The 19,049-nt window shown below is 48.7% G+C and overlaps 3 protein-coding genes and 1 long non-coding RNA gene across 4 annotated transcripts in view; 2 read left to right on the plus strand and 2 right to left on the minus strand.

Moving 5' to 3' along the window:
- Positions 1 to 3,997, plus strand: part of wwc1 (WW and C2 domain containing 1) — a 29,350-nt gene extending 25,353 nt beyond the window's left edge. Inside the window, exons 21-23 of the mRNA XM_024262378.2 lie at positions 467 to 697; positions 773 to 891; positions 1,202 to 3,997. Coding sequence (XP_024118146.1) covers positions 467 to 697; positions 773 to 891; positions 1,202 to 1,268 — 417 coding nt within the window. The 3' untranslated portion in view covers positions 1,269 to 3,997. The remainder of the gene's footprint in view (positions 1 to 466; positions 698 to 772; positions 892 to 1,201) is intronic.
- A 935-nt stretch (positions 3,998 to 4,932) lies between these two features.
- Positions 4,933 to 14,396, plus strand: rars1 (arginyl-tRNA synthetase 1). The gene is made up of 15 exons (XM_024262392.2): positions 4,933 to 5,107; positions 5,710 to 5,844; positions 6,972 to 7,160; positions 7,554 to 7,662; positions 8,346 to 8,446; positions 9,835 to 9,956; positions 10,021 to 10,141; positions 10,285 to 10,414; positions 10,955 to 11,059; positions 11,143 to 11,321; positions 11,746 to 11,855; positions 12,170 to 12,275; positions 12,557 to 12,729; positions 13,053 to 13,300; positions 14,202 to 14,396. Exons 1-15 carry the CDS (start codon positions 5,063 to 5,065, stop codon positions 14,309 to 14,311), a joined length of 1,983 nt encoding a protein of 660 aa, XP_024118160.1. The 5' UTR covers positions 4,933 to 5,062; the 3' UTR covers positions 14,312 to 14,396.
- On the minus strand, positions 5,981 to 7,029 carry LOC112139651. The gene is made up of 2 exons (XR_002918031.2): positions 6,895 to 7,029; positions 5,981 to 6,812 (listed from the first exon to the last, which is right to left on the minus strand). It is a non-coding gene; the product is annotated as an uncharacterized LOC112139651 (long non-coding RNA).
- A 699-nt stretch (positions 14,397 to 15,095) lies between the features above and the next one.
- si:dkeyp-23e4.3 (rho GTPase-activating protein 7) overlaps positions 15,096 to 19,049 on the minus strand; it is a gene marked incomplete in the record, with an annotated part of 69,825 nt that continues 65,871 nt past the window's right edge. Inside the window, 7 exon segments of the mRNA XM_024262387.2 lie at positions 15,096 to 15,542; positions 15,792 to 15,965; positions 16,033 to 16,250; positions 16,332 to 16,517; positions 16,583 to 16,697; positions 17,070 to 17,271; positions 18,623 to 18,821. Coding sequence (XP_024118155.1) covers positions 15,434 to 15,542; positions 15,792 to 15,965; positions 16,033 to 16,250; positions 16,332 to 16,517; positions 16,583 to 16,697; positions 17,070 to 17,271; positions 18,623 to 18,821 — 1,203 coding nt within the window.

The following is a 19,049-nucleotide window of genomic DNA, read 5'->3' on the forward strand; positions in this document are numbered from 1 at the left end:
CTCATGGATCCACCTGGGATTGCTGACTGAGATCAGGTTCCTGAAATGAAACAGGAAGCTGGTTAAAAAAAAAAATCACAAACAACAAACAATCCTGCAGACCAACAGAAAAGGACACGACAATATTGAAATGTTTCTTTCAGATAAGACACTTTAATGTCAGGCTGCAGTGGATGCAGTTTATCTTTTACAGATAGAACGGTTGTTCATCTTCATGAAGAAAAGCTTTAACAGATCCACGTTTCCTTCACATGGACATCCGTCTGTGTCAGTGCACAGTGGCTCCGCCCTCTGAACAGGGAGCCAGTCAGGAGACAGCAGAGAGGTTGAGTTCACCAATCAGAAGTGTTCTTAACGCCGACGCCATGCCGACAGCTGGACGCAGAGAAGACGACGAGCAGAAACTTCAGCTCGATAGGAATATTTGAAGGCCTCATCCTTGACCTGACCTCCTCTCCCCCTGCAGCCTTCGGTGCAGGCCAAAAGCCTGGACGGCCTCCTCCAGACCTCCCTGGACCTGGAGCTGGACCTGCAGGTGTCCCGGACCCGGCAGGCCCGGCTGGCCCAGGAGCTGCGGGTGCTGCGGGAGCTGAAGAAGCAGCTGGAGAAGGCGAGGATGGAGGGCCAGAAGGAGCTGCCGGGCTGGGTGCAGGAGGACGAGCGCTTCCGCCTCCTCCTCAGGCAGGCGGAGAAGCAGGTACCGACAGGAGACCGGGTCGGGTCAGGAGCTTTCACCACAGATTTTACTGAGTCCACTCTGCTTCTGACCCAGACTCCTGAGGAACTGCTGCACGAGAAACGAGTGGAGAAGATGATGAGGACGGCAACCAAGGACGTCCACAAGATCAGAGGCCAGAGCCGGAAGGAGCTCCCTGAGATCCAGACCTTCAGGTACGACGGCGGGACTCCAACCGGCGTCCGGTGTTTCCACCAGATGGTTTCTGTCAGCAGCTCGGTGGACGTGGTCGAGTGTCCGCCCTGACTCTAGGAGGTTGTGGGTTCAAGTCCACATTTAGCTCATAGAAACCTCTGTTGGTTGGTGAGCTGCAGTTCAGCGCTCCTCCAGTAGAGGGAGCCGATGCAGAGAACAGCTGTGTGACTCAGAGCTGCACATCAGATATGAAATGTTCTCGTTGGTCAGCTGTTGAAACTATGAGTCTGATCCTTTCTCGCCGCGTGACGTGTGTCTCTGTGGTTTCAGGGAGAAGATGGCGTTCTTCACCCGGGCGAAGGCCTGCATCCCCGAGCTGCCGGCGGACAGCGTGTAGAGAAGCATTTCAAAGTATTGAGGGACGTCTGGTTCTCCAGCGTGACCAGAGCTCTGCTCGTGAAGTCTAGAGCGTAGGTAGGAAGGAAGTATGTGGCGGTCCCTGGTGAGGGCGCCCTCTAGTGGTAGCTCCGCCTCTGACCTTCAGTTTACACAGACTCAGCCGCCGTTCCTGCAGGCACAAGGCTTTTATTGTGAAATCAGGCAGGAACGGCGCCGTAGTGATGGAGGTGGTATCGAACGGCTGTCAGTCACGTGTTTGACGGCGTTCTGAAAGCACAACGACCTTCATGTTTCCTCTCCTAAACAACAACAGATTTCAGCTTGTTGACATTACAGTTCTAATCCTTCAGATTATTAGTTTTAAAGTTCTTTTAAATCTAAATCCAAGTATAAGTTTATTTTTGGGCTCATTAAAGCTAAAGATGACAGATCCGGTAACCTCTGTCCAGAACCAGAACCACAGGAAGTTCTGAGCAGAATCGTGTCAAGAATTCATCTTCATTGGTAAAAAGTGTTCGCTCACGCGTGACGGATCGACGTCTCCATGACGACCGTCCGCTCCAAACCCAACCAGGGTTTAGCTAAAGAGTCGTTTGGATCACAAAGGTTCTGCAAAGACTCAGAAGTTTGTCATGAAAGCCGCCGTGATGGTGTCGGCGAGAAGATGCTCGTGAAACATCAAAGGCTTTGGTTCCGCCATTTGGCCACGCCCACATCACAGTCGGTGATCTGGCGAGTTAAAAGACATTTTTGATGTGCAACAGGATATGAATGATGGATGTAGCTATGAACATCAGCTGATGTTCTGAACCTGGACGTTCTCCAATCAGAACAGCTGCCCCTCTCTTATTTTGAAGGTATTCTCTCACTTCCTGCCACATCTCCTCTGTTGTGTTCTGGTCTCTTCATTTTTCATCTCTAAAAGGTTCTGAGTTGATCAGAGATTCAAACTCGACCCGGAGCCGGGAAGCTCCATCCGGACAGAACCGGTCGTTCTGGGTGATGTTCTTCGGGGTAACCCAGTCTGAACATGAGGGAGATGTTTCCTAAAGTTCTGATAAACAGTTGGAGTTATAAACCAACCGTTTAGATCATGTAGATACACATCCAAGTCTGGACAGAAACTCAACACAACGATGTCAGAGGAGCTGTGGGGTCGTGGTAAACGTTAGCTTAGGTGCACTAACGCTCGCTAACACTCAGGTAGAAGATGCTAGTCTGATAGTTGGCACTTTAACGGCCTTTAGGAGAAGATGAAACGCTTTAGAGGAAGTCCTGCTCTGGAATGAGTCACTGTCCAAGCACACAACGGTCGTTGAAACACGCAGGAAGTGAAGATCAGACGTCTTTTCTATTGAATGTATGATTGTGAAGAAAACTGTCCGGTCAGCTGACAGGAAGTCAGATGCTCCACCTCTTTTCTGACTGGCTGACGGGAAAATGTGATTTTTTTTTTCCTTGTGTTTCTACGCTGTGGTGGCGTGTTTTGTCTTTCGGGTCCAGACTTGGAGTTCTGGACGTCATGAGGAGCACCAGCATCACGTTAAGTTCCTGCTTTGAACCAAGTTTGGCCTTTTAGCTTCAGATGTGAATGTTTCAGCTCTGAGGGTGGAGAGGAACGAGACGTTTCTGCTGCCCCCTAGTGGCCACACTTCCAACCAAAAGCTGTTTTTTCTGCTGTCTTTCTCCAGAATGTGAGCGTTCAAGCTCACAGGAAGTGTTGGTTTGTGAACAGGAAGCTGCGACCGCGCTGCAGGAAGTTCCTGCCAGGATCAGTGGACCGTCTGCTCAGTTTAGACCCAGAACATCTCAAGTTCTTCGTGCTAGGGGGCGCTGTAGGCGCTTTGACAGTGAGGTGGAATCGTCATGAGAGGATTTTGGTTACAGATGCGCCTCAAAAGTAAAAGTTTCTATTTTTTAATATTTTACTGCAGAACTCGTTGATTATTATTGTTCATATTTAGTTCATATCTAAAAACTAGATTTAAATCAAAAAACATCAAATATTTTCATTTTTACTGGTAAAATAATTCCAGGAATCAGAAGTTTATTGATCTGATCCATAAAGTTCTGGATCTTAACCGTCACCTTTAGAGCCAGACGGTCTGAGGAGGTTCTGGAGAAACACTCCAGACCTGATCTTTACTCTTAGCTCCAGAACGTCGTTGAACTTCTCCTGGAGTTCAGCAGCACCAACAGGCTTCAGTTTTACTCCTTAAAGGGACGTCTGAAGGTCCTTGTGAGCTGAGTCGTCTCAGAGATCAGACGTGTTGAATCCAGAGGAAACTTCGCTGGTCTAAGTTCAGAGCCCTGAGAAAGCTGAGCTCTGATTGGACGGTTCAGACTGATCAGGTGAGGCGACTTCCTGCAGGTGAACGCACCAAACCTCCCCTTAGCCAGGTGTCCTCAGACGGAGCTGAAACATTCTGACGTTAAAGCGTCTGAAGATGTAGAAGAAATAAGGTTTCCTGAGAGGACGGTTTGTAAACGTCCCGTCATGAATCTGGACCGCCGAGGAACCGGCCGACACGCAGCATGTATTTATTGCACTTCCGGGGTGTGTTTGTTTCCTCCTGATCCGCTCGTTTGGAGTCCAGAGAAGCTGTGAATGTGATCCTCAGACACTGAAGCTCAACAAGAAATGTAAATATCTCACCAGCACAGAGAAGTCCTCAGATGTACGTTTTTGTAGTTTCACAACAAAGAAATAAAAACTTCTCTTCTGTCCGTCTCTGTGGTTCTGTTGCAGCAGAACATTTCTCATCTGTAAATCCGCTCAGATCAGCTGAGAGTTGATCTAACTCAGGTGAGTCCACCTGCTGAAGCTCAGACGACTTTTGTCATCCTGCTGGGAAAAGTTATAAAGAAATATCCCGATCTATTTCAAGTCATAGTTCAGGAAAATAAAAGTCCTCTTTTAAGTGACCACGACTTTTGAAACTTTTATTTTGAAAGTCATTTGATCATTTCCTTTGTGACACATTGGATCATTTTAACATATTCCAGCTCTCTGTCAGAAGGAGGTCAGTGGGTGGAGCTTATTGCTACTGAGATGTGAAAATCCTGAATAGGAACCAAACCATCCAACACGTGTTTCCAGCTGCTCCTCGGGACACCAGAATCACCTGATGCTGCAGATCACCTGGTCGTGGCTTCCTGAGGGGAGGGGTCAAATCCAGAGAACGGGGGTCACTGACAGACACTTAGCTAATGTCATAGATTAATTGCTTCAAATATTGATGAACTAAATTTACAGCCAATAAATACATAAACTATTTAGTTTCTTTACAATTAATTTCTTGTTATTCTTGACTAAGTGGTTGATAGCAATCAGAAAGAAATGCTTCTGGAAATGTTGAGACATTTTCTACAGAAGAATTCCGTTTGATCCTCTGATATCATGACGTCACTCAGGATATTCCCCAAACTCACCTGTACAGGAGCGTCCAGGAGGATGGGACCGATCCTCTGGTGTTGTGATGCTGTTAGAAGATGCAGAAGACAGATGGTGGAAAAGGATGTTTATAATCTTCCTATAAAGAAATGTTTTCATCAAAAACAGAAACATGTGGACCTTTCGTTCCTGTAAAAATCAAAAAAACTTTCGTCCCTGTAGAACCACCTTTTACCGGTAGGTGGCGACCCTCGCTGCGTCTCCTCAGAAAACACCACCGAAGAAGAAGACGACCCGGAAACGGTCAGAAGTTTAATAGTCCCGGTTTCGTCAGCATCGTGTTTCCCTTCCTTCCCGCACACGCTGGTCCCGCAGCATTTTGTCCCGCAACTTCAGAGATGGGAGAGCGCGTGAGCGAACACACCGCGCGGCTGCAGCAGCAGGTTAGCTAACATTAGCTTGGCGCGTGCGCTCTGCCCCGAACCGCATTCAGAAAACCTTCATTTGAACAGTTTTTGTGCTTTACTTGGTCGAAACTTTGTTCCAGCAAACCACAAACCCGTTTTCTTGATCTGCTGGTGTTCTGGTCGGGTTCCGTCCAGTTCGGTTGATCCTAAAAGCTGTTTTTGTTCATTTTACTCTGAGGTTTAGTTTCTGTTTGATGCTGCTCATGTTTTTGACTCGTTTGAATGTCAGATGAATACGAACCTTCAGAATCTGCAGATTATTTATTTATTTATTGTTATCATCGCCTGTAAATGTGATTTGGACAAAATACCTGCAGCTCAGGTGTTTTAAAAAACTTCATTTCAGGTTTAAAGCGGGAGTTGGCGCCCTCTCGTGGTCTTTAAGCGGAACACGTGTTTAGGAATTTTATTTAATGTATTAATGGAAAACTTTTTTTTTAATGAAAACTCACCTGGTTTTCTTGTCCCGAAGTGTTAACCCAATTTTCTGTTTAACGATTCTGCATATTTCAACCCCGAACTAGTATTTAAAACCAAATATTTAGAATACCTTTAAGTTTTGGGGTTCTTGTTTTCAGGAAAGAGAGATCCAGAGTTTATCAGCCGAGATCGAGAGTCTAAAGAACCCGCAGAACCTGAACCTGTTGCCCCGTCTGGACGAGCTGCGCGAGGAGAACGCCAAACTGAAGTACCGCCTCAACATCCTCAAGAGGGTGAGTGATGGAGAAGATTTAAAGTAATCTGATTACTGTAGTGGTTCTGGTGTCAGGAGTGCAGAACGGGTTTTATTTTCAGCTTTTATTCGTTCACATTCATCCGTTCAGTTTTGGTTCTTTCTTAAAGACTCGATAAGATTTGAATAAACTTTATTGTCACAGTATTTAGATACAACGCAGAACTTAAGTCAGTTATCATCCAACCAGACGAGCGTTTTTTTTAACAGCACAATAAATAAATAACTGAATAAGAACATTTCTTATAATCGTATATACATATAAAGTTGTTAATAATAGTAGATATAACGATATATGAAAATACAGTGGAGTTCTGTAAAAAAGGTGAGTCTATTTTAAAACATTTTGTGTACAAAGATAGTTGAAAGTGTTTTCATGAAACTTGAATACAAAGTCTCAGGCCTTCCAGATCTGTGGAGCATAGAAGCTGAATGCAGCTTCTCCATGAGTAGTTCTAGGAACTGATGAAAGATCCAGATGACTGGCGAGGTCCTGCTGGTTCTTACTGGGTCAGGAGGTCGTGTGTTTTGGTGCTGAACCAAACTGTTCTCTGGCAGACCAGTGGCCAGTGGAGAGACCGCAGAACTGGACTCATGTGGTTCTACTGTTTAACCAGAACCCGAGCCGCAGAGTTCTGAGTCAGCTGCAGTTTCCTGGTGGATTGTTTCTGAGGAGTAAAATGACTCAGAAGTCGACAATGTGGATAATGCAAACCTTAAATAATAATCTGCATTTGACTGATCGGCTGGAGACGGTCCGGTTGTTCCTGAACCTTCTTGTCTGGAGGATCCTGCAGCGCCCCCTGGATGTCAGGAGGAGCTCCTTCATGACTGAGTGACTCTTCCTGTAAACGTCCTCGATCCAGGAAGTGAAACGCCTCTGATGTGAAGCTGAATATCTCAGTTCACCCAATCAACTCAGGCCAGGATGACTCCGCCCACAACGCACTAAACAGATAAGAACGTTAGTTAATGATTTAATGACCTCACGGAGGAAGACGCTCTAATTTAGATGATAAAATGACCAAACCTGCATGTTTATGTTATGAAAGTGTTGGATCAGGACTATGGATCAGCAGATCCTAAAATCCGATCCGGTCTGTGCAGAGTCTGCAGGAAGACGCCCCTCCCTGCAGTAAATCCATGACCAACATCAACCAGCGGCTGCAGCAGGTCTTCGGCGCCGCCATCCACACGTCCTTCCCAGAGCTGGACAACCCGCCGCTCGCCGTCACGCCCAACCAGCAAGCCAAGTTTGGAGACTACCAATGCAACAGCGCCATGGCGATCGCTCAGGTGAGGCCGCCTCCTGTTACCCATGATCCTCTCTGCTCTTAATGGATGTCTCATTCACTGCCTGATCAGACTGAAGCTGAAAGTCTGTTTCTGATCAAAGTGATCCAGGAGGAGATTCTGTCAGGAAGGAAACCAGCAGCAGACCCTTCAAAATAAAAGCTCCCCTGTCATTGATAAAAATCACAGATCACCTCATGAATCTGAGTCACTTCTTAGGTTTGACTTCAACTTCAGAGATTTCATTTTTTAAGCTTTGATTCCACCTTAAAGAGTTTCTGGTTTTCCTCTGATCGTTCCGTCCTTTTGGTTCTGATCCATTTCATTGTTCATGGAGGTTCTGGGTTTGACGGTCTTTCTGGAACGTTCCTCACCCTGAACCTGCTGCTGTTCCAGATGCTGAAGGCGAAGGGGCAGAAGGTGAGCCCCAGAGACATCGCAGAGAAGATCCTCCAGAACCTTCCAGACAACGAGCTCATCCAGAGAACAGAGATCGCCGGGCCAGGTACCGGCGGTCTGGTCCGTCTACGGCTCTACCGGCTTTTTGGTTTCAGATTTGGAGCTACAGCCGTTTGAATCTGCTGCCGTTAGGAGCCAAACATGAATCCAGACGATTATTGATCTGCTTCGATGGAGTCAGATCAATTTATTGATTTTTATCAACGAGCTCTAGTGCTTGTGTTGGTCCTTGTGTTGGGAGCTCATGTTGTTGTTATATAGTGAAATGAGACACAACTGAAGGAGGAATACTGACCCAAAAAGAGCTGGCGCCGGTACCGTATTGAAACTTGGGTTTTCATGTAAGAACGATTGAGACCGCGGACGCGGCGCCGTCTCCGGAGCTCAAAGTTTTGCTGAACTTCACGAGAAAAGATGCTAATTCAGCATCTTGATGGGTCAGTCATGTCAACACTCTGAATAAAAGGATCTGCAGTGTGTCAGGAGATCGAGCTTCTCCTTCATCCCGTGGTTCTGCTTCATCACACGGAGACGTTCCAGTCGGACCTCCGAACAGTTTAAAACCACTTAGTGAAATATCGTCTGATGCTGTCCTGGAAGATATCTGGATCTCCATCGTATCACCAGACAACAGCTAGAACTCTGTACTTCAGTCGCTCGTGTTGACCAGACCTGCTGCTCTCTGGTTGTCTAACAAACACCTGTGTTCTGTGGCTCCGCCCCCTGCAGGATTCATCAACATCCACTTGAAGAAGAACTTTGTGTCCAAACTGTTGAGCAACCTGCTGGTCAACGGCGTGCAGCCGCCGCCTCTGCCGTCCAGGAAGAAGGTTGTCGTCACATCTCACACATTTACACAAACACACACGCTTCTTAACGGAGTGCTGAGTTTGTGTTGAAGTCTTCAGCGTTGGTCTGAACGTCTGTTTGGTGTTTTTGTGGTTTTAAACAACAATCTTTGGCAGTTGAACTTCAGGATCTGGAGAGTCCACAAGAACTGGGTTCAGTTCTGGACAGAATCTCCAGCAGGTGGAGCTGTTTCCATCAGGGCTGGGCGATAAAACCACCATCATTCGAGTTTGTTGTTGTAGATCAGAAGAGTCGATCACCAAAGACCTCACCTGAGGTCATCGTCCGAACAGATAAACATTTATAGAACAATAAAACTACATTTTTAAAACTTTAAAACCATAACTTTAATAATGCTAGAGTGAATGCTGGAAGCTGAATTTGACCCCTGAAGATGCTGAGATTGATGGCCAGCTAACATTTTAGCTAAATGCCAAATTAGCCTGAAAAACGAAAAAAAAGCCTAAATTAGTCAAAACAGTTAGCATGTCGATATTAGCTAAACTCTAAAACAGCCTAAAATCTGAGTAAATGCTGAAATAGTCCAAAAAGCTGCAGAATGTCAGAATCTTTTACTTTAAAAATGTAACTTTTTAACATAATTATGAGGAATAAAAATCAAATTAAACCTTAAATAACTTTCAATATTTTACGCTCCATAAAAACATATTTTGTCAAAATCATACAAGTTAGAAATGAGCACAATAAACAATAAGATAAAATGAGCTGGAGGGCCGCATCCGGCCCCCGGGCCTCGACTCCGACACACGTGCCGTAGAGGATTTCTCTGGGAAATTCTGGGGTTTCTGTTGTTCAGAGTTGGGTCAGCAAAGGGGAGCTCGCTCCCAGAACCAGAACCGTTTGTTCAGTTCTACAGAGCGGGTTCTGGTTGTGACTCCAGACTCGGATCGAACCACACGGTGCTGAATCCGTTCAGACCTACAGTGGGACTACGACGGACTTGTTACCTGAAACAGAAACTCTGTTTACGAGACGCTGGAGCTCCAAACATCCGAGGAATCGTTTTATAGAACTGGTTTAGTTCACTGTGTTTGAGCCACATTCCAAAGGAAATGTTCACACTAGAGTTTTGTTAAATATATTCAGCTGGTTGTCATTTTTGTTTAAGAACTTAGAAGGTTTCTGTTGTCTAGAAGCTGCAGGACAAACGTTCCGTTGCTCTGTGGCGCCCCCACATGTTCATGACGGGAAAAACACTCAAGATTTTGACTTGAAACACAAAAACGAGTATTTAGGGATCAGAAATCTCATATTGGTGTCGTGCATTTCTAGTCATTTAAATGAACTCCCATGTGAGGACCTGTCCATGACCCAGATGTTCCCGGTTCTGACGGCCGTCTCTGCTCAGGTGGTGGTGGACTTCTCCTCGCCCAACATTGCCAAAGAGATGCACGTGGGTCACCTGCGCTCCACCATCATCGGCGACAGCATGTGTCGACTCTTCGAGTTCCTGGGCTACGACGTCCTCAGGTGAGCTCGCTGTGGCGCCGTCTGCAGAGGTTACGTGTGGGTGTGACTCTGGCGCCCTCTGCAGGCTGAACCACGTCGGAGACTGGGGGACGCAGTTCGGGATGTTGATCGCTCACCTGCAGGACAAGTTCCCCGACTACCTGACCGTGTCTCCGCCCATCAGCGACCTGCAGGCCTTCTACAAAGTCAGTTCACGCTGGTTTCTGGGTGAAAACTGAGCAGGCGTCAAATCCTTGTCTGGGAGAACGTTGAAACGCTGGTTCTGTTGTCAGAGATCCAGAACTCGGGGGCGGTTCTGCCTTCACCTTCACTCCTCTTCCTCCCTCAGGAGTCCAAGAAACGGTTTGATGAAGACGAGGACTTCAAGAAGCGAGCGTACCAGTGTGTGGTCAGGCTGCAGAGCAAAGAACCGGACTTCATCCGGGCCTGGAACCAGATCTGTGACGTCTCCAGGAAAGGTAAGATGGATCCAAAACGGTTCTGAGGATTCTGATGGGTATCGATTAAAAACGGCTAAATTCAGAAACGAGAACAAGAAGGCGGTTCAGGTCATGAAGTGAAGACGTGCTCCTTCATTCTGAGCAGAACCGACTCATTAGAACCTGCAGGTTCTGTTGGGCTCAGAAATCCTTTTCACTGTCCGTCTGTTGGTTTCAAAACAGAACTTCTGTCTGCATAAGTTCCCATCGTCTGTGATGACGGAACCATTCCACAGACCTCAGCGCTCCGGCTTCTGGTAGTGATCTGAGTGGGCGGGGCCTTTTCTGACAGGTGTATTGTTCTGGGGTCAGGGGGCGTGTCTAACGGCTTGATCAGGATCTTCTGAGCCTGGAACATGTCAGAAGGTCATCTTTACGGGTCCAGCTCCATCTTTGTTCCTAACCCTCAGGAACTCACTCAGAACTCCACCAGCTTTGTCACTGAACTCACTTACCCACAATGCCACTGAACAGAGAAGAAAGGTTCTGACAGAACCTGCTCGGCTGGTTTTCTTCCAGAGTTTCAGAAAGTTTACGACTGTCTGGACGTCAAGCTGATCGAGCGGGGCGAGTCGTACTACCAGGACCTGATGACGGCCGTGGTGAAGGAGTTTGAGGAGAAAGGTGGGTCCCCTCCCCCTCCCCACACCTATGAAGCAGGAGGGGGTGCGGTCTCCTCTGACGGCTCCTCCTCCCGTCCTCCTCAGGCCTGGTGGAGCTGGACGAAGGCCGGAAGATCGTCTTCTGTCCGGGTCAGTCCATCCCGCTCACCATCGTCAAGTCGGACGGGGGATACACCTACGACACCTCCGACCTGGCGGCCATTCATCAGCGCATCTTCCAGGAGAAGGCTGACATCATCATCTATGTCACCGACAGCGGACAGGTGGGCGGAGCTCTGACTGAACACTTTGATGAACTTCAGGGACCAAAAGACTGTAGAGTTTTTCACCCTTTAGTGACTGAACATTCAGAAGCAGATTTTGATGTTTGATTCTATAAAACATCCAGAAGTTTTCAGATGATCCATCACTGAGGTCCAACCCAGAACCTCTTCAGTGTTCTGGATCCAGATCAAAGAAGTTTGGTTTCTGAGGAAACGTAAACTGTTCCTCACGATGATCATTCAGAGATTTTTATTGCTGAACGTTTTGAAAGTTAAACAGCTGGGCGGTTCCTTCCAAACGATCCTGTTTGGTGGTTTTGATCACGGGCCGGTTCTCTCAGAACTTTACTTTAGCTTCAGCTTTTGGTTCCGGTGAAGAACAGAACGTCTGTTTGAGTGACGCCTCCCTCCTCTCCTCCTCCAGGGTGTCCACTTCCAGGTTGTGTTCGCTGCGGCCCGGATGATCGGCTGGTACGACCCGCAGGTGACCCGAGTGGAGCACGCCGGCTTTGGGGTGGTTCTGGGCGAGGACAAGTGAGTGCACTTCACAGTGTTTCAGTTTGACGTCATCACATCTCTGCTTTGGCTCGGGGTTTTTGTCCCGCCCTCGTTTTGCTGTGGTCTGGTTTGGTCCCGCCCCCCCGTTTTCTGCTTCATCCATGAGGTCGAGTTTGACCTCCAGACGCTCCGATTTCAGTTTCTTAATCTGATGATGATCTGTCTGAAATGACCCCTCCCCCCCCGCCGCCGCAGCCTAACTCCACACATGGGGGGGGGTCAGCGTGAACCCCGGTCCTGTCGAGGTGAAGCTCTGCAGCTTCTCCAGATTCTGACGTTTCTGCTTTCAGGAAGAAGTTCAAGACGCGTTCTGGAGACACGGTGAGGCTGATGGACCTGCTGGAGGAGGGGCTTAAGCGCTGCAAGGACAAGCTGCTGGAGAAGGAACGAGACAAGGTCATTATTCTGGAATGTTTTCGGTTTAGATCCCCTTTTCACCAAAGTTGAATATTTGAAACGTGATGAAGCGGCGTGTTGTCATGGTAACATAACACGCCGCTGAGCCGACCAGCAGCAGTAAAAGCCATATCAATGATCAGCATCAGTCCTCTTCCCGCCTGTTTTTCTTCAGATGATTTAAAGAAACCAGCGCAGTGATACAGAGCATCTGGGTTCTGTGACCGAACTACTTTTTCAGGCGTACTGATTCACTGAGGATTGTGGGTGTTCTGCTGCAGGTGCTGACGCCGCAGGAGCTCGCCAAGGCGCAGAGCGCCGTCGCCTTCGGCTGCATCAAGTACGCCGACCTGTCCCACAACCGCATCAACGACTACGTCTTCTCCTTCGACAAGATGCTGGACGACCGCGGCAACACGGCGGCGTACCTGCTGTACGCCTTCACCCGCATCAGGTGAGGACCAAGGGGGAGGAGCCTGTTGGAACCTCCACTTTGGGTTTTTTTCAACATCAAACCCCTTTAGAACCTGAGTGGTGGTTGGGGGCGGGGCTTACTGAGCTGCAGGTGTTTTGGAAGCAGGAAAAGTTCTGGACGGTTTTCTCAGATCCTTCAGTTGGTTCAGATGAGGTGGACCCGATCTGGTCCAGGTTCTGCCAGAACTCTCCAGGTCCTCTCTCCTCATGGGGGAGGAGTTTGAATGAGCTCTTGATGATGTTTGGATCCGAGGAGGTGGCTGTGATTCTCTGCATGGACTGAACGAACACCTGATCCTGCAGGTCCATCACTCGCCTGGCCAACATCGACGAGGCGGCGCTGAGGAAGGCGGCGGAGACCACCGAGATCCTGCTGGACCACGAGAAGGAGTGGAAGCTAGGGAAGACCATCCTGCGCTTCCCGGAGATCCTGCAGAAGATCCTGGACGACCTGCTGCTCCACACGCTGTGCGACTACCTGTACGAGCTCGCCACCACCTTCACCGAGTTCTACGACAGCTGCTACTGCGTGGAGAAGGACCGGCAGACAGGTGAGAGCAAACCGTGGAGGGTCTCCATGCCGACGGGACAAACCTGCAGGAAGTTTATCCCAATAATCCACGGAAACCTGGAATGTTCTGTAGGTTTTCCTTCTGAAAGTCTCATGTTTGGATCGGATCTCTGCTCGTTACTTCTTTAATCATGTGATTGCTTCAGCATTCACACCATAGTGTGGGAGGAGCAATCAGTAGATTAGCAACAAGCTGTTTTCATCTTTAGTCATTTTAAACGTTGGGAGCTTAGCTCATATTTTAGCAACATGCTAACGTCTTTGACTTTAGTTTACTGAGGAATGTGAGGCTGTGTTGGAGTTTAGCTGGTGTTTAAACTACAACCAGCTTTTCTGGCCGATTTGACATTTACTGAGGTTTTTCTTTTTAGATAATCTGGAGTTTAGTTCATATTTAAGCAACAAACTAAGTATTTTTGCAGAATTGATATTAGGGATTTTTAAGCAATTTTCCTACAAAAATTACAGAGCTTAAGGTCAAGTTCTCTTTCATATTTCTTCAATGTCATTTCCAGTCTTTTAACAAATTAAACTTTTGCATTTTCAGTAAATCCCTTCAGCAATTAAAGTAAATTACGTCATTTTCAGCAAAAACCTTCAGCATCTTCAGTGATACTTTCAGCTGAAAGTATCACACTAACATCACAGGTGATGTAACTTTCTAGTTTGTTTTATTTTCTTAAATCAGTGGATTAATGACTTTCAGTCGGAGCTTCAGACTCTTTGGGTCATGATGGTAGAATCTCTGAACAGAACCTCCTGATGGTCCAGCGGTTCTACAGAGTCAGAGGTTCCCATACTTTGTCCAGAAGTTCACGTGAATGTTTGTGAATCTCCACTGTTTGGACCAGTGAAGTTCTGACTGATCTGTGTGACCTCAGGTGAGGTGGTGAAGATCAACATGTGGAGGATGCTCCTCTGCGAGGCCACCGCCGCCATCATGGCCAAATGCTTCGACATCCTGGGCATCAGCCCCGTGGAGAGGATGTGATCCGGCCCGGAGCAGCCAGAACCAGGGGATCTACTGGGTTCAAGAAACCGCTGGAGTACTTTAATAAAAGTTCTGGAACCTGAAACCGTCTGAGTCCAGATTTGTTGAAGAACTTTCAGCTAAACGGGTTTAAATCTTTCACATTAAGCAGCAGGAAATCCAGGATTTGATCCAGTTGAAGAAATGTTCAAAAAGATTCTAAACCAGAACGTCAGAACCCTGGAGAAGTCTGGTTCTCTGATCTGGAAGGCTTGTATGGTAGTACAGAGAGAGACTGACCTACAGCAGGTGATGAAGGATAGAACAGAAGAGGTGTTTGTGGAGCAGGAGGGGTGAGGTGAGGCTCACAGGTAGATGGTGTTTAAGGATGCAGAAATCAGACGGAGGAAGCTGATTGGCTGTGGAGACCTCTGAAGGGAGAAGAAAACGTCTGTCATTCTGGTCCATTTCTAACATGAAGTCTCAGCTCTGTTACCTGTTGCAGGTGAGGGTCTGGGAGGAACCGCCCAGGATGTAGAGTTCTTTCCTGGGGGGATCATTAATGTGGACATTTCTTAAACATTTATAATGGGTCACAACCTTCCACCTGTGGAGAGAAGGATCCTCCCACAGGGGGGCGTGTCCTGATCTGGAACAAGTTCAGATGCAAACTAATCTAACTACTTTCCACCTGAACTTTCCATCTTCTCTCCAGATGAGAAGAAAGAGGCTGAAAACTTCAGCTGCTCTCTGGCTCCCCCTGGTGGAGCTGCAGGTCACAAACTGCTGTGAAAGATCCTTTAAATCATGGAAGTTTCTAGATTTATTTAAACAAAACAACCTTGATCTTTACATCAACAGGATTTAGTTTAGTCTCATCTTTATAAATAAAACTGAACATTTACATTCAAACCAGTTCATTAAAACATCTATTTTTAGATTTTCTGGAGTCAAACCTGCAGGTGAACGATAAACCTGAAGATCTGGATCCACAAAGCTTCATGCTGACTCTTCTGCAGCTCTGCATGGATTGTTTGTTACAGAATCATTTCTGTGGGTGAAGCGCTGATCGCTGCAGCAGGTGGAACACTCGACGCCCATTTCCTGTTTGGAGAGGAAGCTTCCAACTCAAAGATGGTTTCCTCAGATCTTGGTTTCTTTGAACTCGGCTCTGAAGGAATCTCTGACGGCCAGCAGGCGGGACGCCACGCAATGGCCGCCCACTTCCCTGTCCCACGCCGGCGAGTGCCCCCTGAAACAGGAAGTGACAGGCCTCACTGGAGGGAAAGCTCAAAATAACCGTCTGATCAGCCAAAGCTGACCTGGAGTTCTGACCCGTTATGTTGCACTAACGGGTCGCCTTCCGTCCAGCACATATTCATGACAGGAAGTGACATCACCTGATTCTGATCACGACTCGTTTCATGAACCTGCTCCTGGTGGCCACAGGGGGGCGCTGTCTCCAGTTTAAACACAGATCTATGGGGGGGCGTCTCCTCACCTGAAGTCCGTCTGGCACAGGTGGGTCAGCCGGGTCTTGATGGCCCCCGTGGGCTCCAACAGGTAGAGGCAGGTGTGGACGTGGACCCGGACCCCCCCCGGCTGGATCTCGGGGTGCTCCGTGGACGCAGACGACAGGTAGAGGGGGCCGCAGAGCGGGTCGTCCTGCCAGGTCCTGAGAGGAGCAGAACCGGTTCATCCAAACGTCCTGAAACGATCCGATGCTTTGTCTGGGTCTTTACCTGAGCAGCAGGTGCTCCTGGGGGGGAAGGGGGCTCCGCCCCCGGAGGAGAAAGCGGTAGATATCAGCGTGGTCGGACAGGGTCTGGATGACGGCGGCCTGAAGGAGGCGGGGCTCCCACAGCGGCTGCTCCCGCAGCAGGCGCCGCAGCACGTCCCGGTGGGGGGCGTCGACCTCCACGGAGCCGCGCCACAACCGCAGGGGGGCGTCGCCCCAGCCCTGAGGACAGACACGCAGCACACCTGAAGCCCCGCAGTGCTTACCAGCCACATCATGCAGAACCCACAGGAGTCCATTTACCTTTCTGAAGGCCAGATCCAGCGGTTCTGGACCGGGCTGGTTCTCCCAGACCGGGTTCTCCTCCCGGAGCTCCTCCAGGAGCCGCTGGGTGCTCCGCTTCAGACGAGTCATCTGCTCTTCTCGCTCCTCCTCACCTCCTCTGGACTCCTCAGGACCGACACCCTGACCGGGCCAGAACTCTGGGACCTGCAGAGAAAGGCCTCATAAGGAGGAGGCGGTCCGGTTCTGGGTTGTTCAGTCGGCACACGTACCTGGAAGAGTCTCTGGACCTCCGTGATCATGAAGGCCAGGCCCTGCGTGGCTGCCAGGTTCTCGCTCAGGTCCCGCTGGTCCGGGCGGCCCAGACTGTGCTTTCTGTGACCGGACCTGCAGGAGAACTCGGTGAGCGAGGAACACAGAACCGCTGACGGACTGAAGATGATCTAGAACCCTGACGACGTGACGACACACGATCCTGTCAGTAGAACTTTAACCAGATGAATAGAAGAGAATGAAAAATACAGGAGGAGTCGTGACCTCATGACCCTGTGACCTCATGACCCTGTGACCCCGTGACCTCATGACCCTGTGACCTCATGACCCTGTGACCCCGTGACCTCATGACCCCGTGACCTCATGACCCTGTGACCCTGTGACCCCGTGACCTCATGACCTCATGACCCCTGTCTTGACTCAGTCTCTGTCAGCGTCTCTTCCTCCATCAAGCTGCTGTCAGGTGTCCAGGTGTGACCTGCTCACCTGCTGTCCTTCTTGGCCGTGAGGTGGAAGAGCGACGGCGCCAAGCAGACGGCGATGTTGGTGGGGGTCATCTGGTTCTGGTCCACACAGCTGACCACATCCCACAGGAAGTGCAGCAGCGTCTGGAGGGCCTCTCTGTTCTCGTCAGGCAGCAGCAGGACGGCCGCCTGAGTCGCCAGCAGCTGCTGGTCCTGAGGAACGTCTGCAGAACCAGAACACTCGGATTGGACTTTTGTTAGGAAGAAACAACAGGAAGTTTCAAACCAACACAAACATCCAGGACGGATCAGAACCGTTTGGTAGGAAACAGACTTTCTATTCAAGTTTCAGAAAACAATTTTCAGGAATCTCCACTTTGGTCTGATCCAGTCCTGGTCCTGGTTCTGATCCAGAACTGGTTTCCTCTGATGGTTCTCCTGGTTCTGCACGTTTGAAAGTTCACCTGAAATCTGGTTTGGACCAGACAAGAAACTCTGCTTGCAGATGAACTCTGGTTCGGTTCACTTCAGTGTGAACACAGACAGAGGAGGAGAACCAAAAGGAGAACCAGAGGAGGAGGAGAAGAACAGAGAGGAGGAGAACCAAAGAGGAGAACAGAGAGAAGGAGAACCAAAGAGGAGGAGAAGAACCAAAGAGAGGAGGAGAACAGAGAGGAGAAGAACCAAAGAGGAGGAGGAGAACCAAAGGGAAAACCAAAGAGGAGGAGAACAGAGAGGAGGAGAAGAACCAAAGAGAGGAGGAGAACCAAAGGGAAAACCAAAGAGGAGGAGAACAGAGAGGAGGAGAAGAACCAAAGAGAAAACCAAAGAGGAGGAGAACAGAGAGAAGAACCAAAAGGAGAACCAGAGAGAGGAGAAGAACCATAGAGAGGAGGAAAAGAACCAAAAGGAGAACCAGAGAGAGGAGAAGAACCAAAGAGAGGAGGAGAACCAAAGGGAAAACCAAAGAGGAGGAGAACAGAGAGAAGAACCAAAAGGAGAACCAGAGAGAGGAGAAGAACCATAGAGAGGAGGAGATTTGATTTTAAAATGCCCTTTATTGGACCATTCTAATATTTACAAATTAATCCACATGATAAAAAAGAAAAGAAATAAAGATGACATGAACTCTGAGGTTCAAAAGGAGAAAAGGAGTTCCCCATCAGCAGTCACATGACACAAAACTTTCTCTACAGCCCAGGTTTGGGAGAATTCCTCCAGCCTTTCAGTCACTCTGAAATAAGCATATTCCAGGAGAGGAGGAGAAGAACCAAAAGGAGAACCAGAGAGAGGAGAAGAACCATAGAGAGGAGGAGAACCAGAGAGAGGAGAAGAACCAGAGGTAGGAGGTTCTGTACACTTCTCCTCCTCTAAAAATACTTGAGTGTTAGAAGTTCATTCTGACAGAAACGAGCAGACCTGGACTACAGAAGTCAGGAGGATGTTTGTAGTAAATTGACGTTTTCTTCTTCTGGTTTAAAGCGTCAGTAGATCAGAAGCAGAGACAGACTAGGTTCTGTTTCTGCCCCAGAACAGACTGTTTCCTGTAACAGCGGATCAGAACCGTCTGCTCACACTGGTAGATGTGGAGGAAGCTCTCGCACAGCCGGCTGCTGAAGACGGGCTCGGGCAGGTCTCTGAAGAACTGCTTCACCAGGTCGGCCACGTCGAAGGCCGACTGACCCTCGAAGGAAACTCCCTCCGGGTCCGACTCCACCTGCTCCCTCAGCAGCTGGATCCGGGATTTCACTCCCGACTTCCGGAAGAGTCCCACCTGAGCAGAGAGCGGAGCGTTTGTCTTCCTGCAGACCTGCAGCCTGCCAGGTGGTTCCTGCCCTCTCGCCTAGGGCTGGGCGATATGACGATAAAAAACCGTCTTACGATCTCCAAAGCTGACGATCTGTCATTTTTCAGGGATCGTTTTATCGCGATCTTCTACGAAAAGCTGCAAGAGCGAGAAGGCAAAAGCTTGTTGACAGCTGTGACTTTAAATCCGAGCTGC

This window comes from Oryzias melastigma, linkage group LG14 (assembly GCF_002922805.2).
Source record: "Oryzias melastigma strain HK-1 linkage group LG14, ASM292280v2, whole genome shotgun sequence".
In the NCBI taxonomy this organism is placed as follows: domain Eukaryota; kingdom Metazoa; phylum Chordata; class Actinopteri; order Beloniformes; family Adrianichthyidae; genus Oryzias; species Oryzias melastigma.

Coding starts and splice junctions, on each gene's coding strand:
- rars1 (XM_024262392.2), top strand. CDS start 5,063: ATGGGAGAGCGCGTGAGCGAACACACCGCGCGGCTGCAGCAGCAG. Junction 5,845..6,971: donor GCCTCAACATCCTCAAGAGG/GTGAGTGATGGA, acceptor CGGTCTGTGCAG/AGTCTGCAGGAAGACGCCCC. Junction 13,301..14,201: donor GGAGAAGGACCGGCAGACAG/GTGAGAGCAAAC, acceptor GTGTGACCTCAG/GTGAGGTGGTGAAGATCAAC.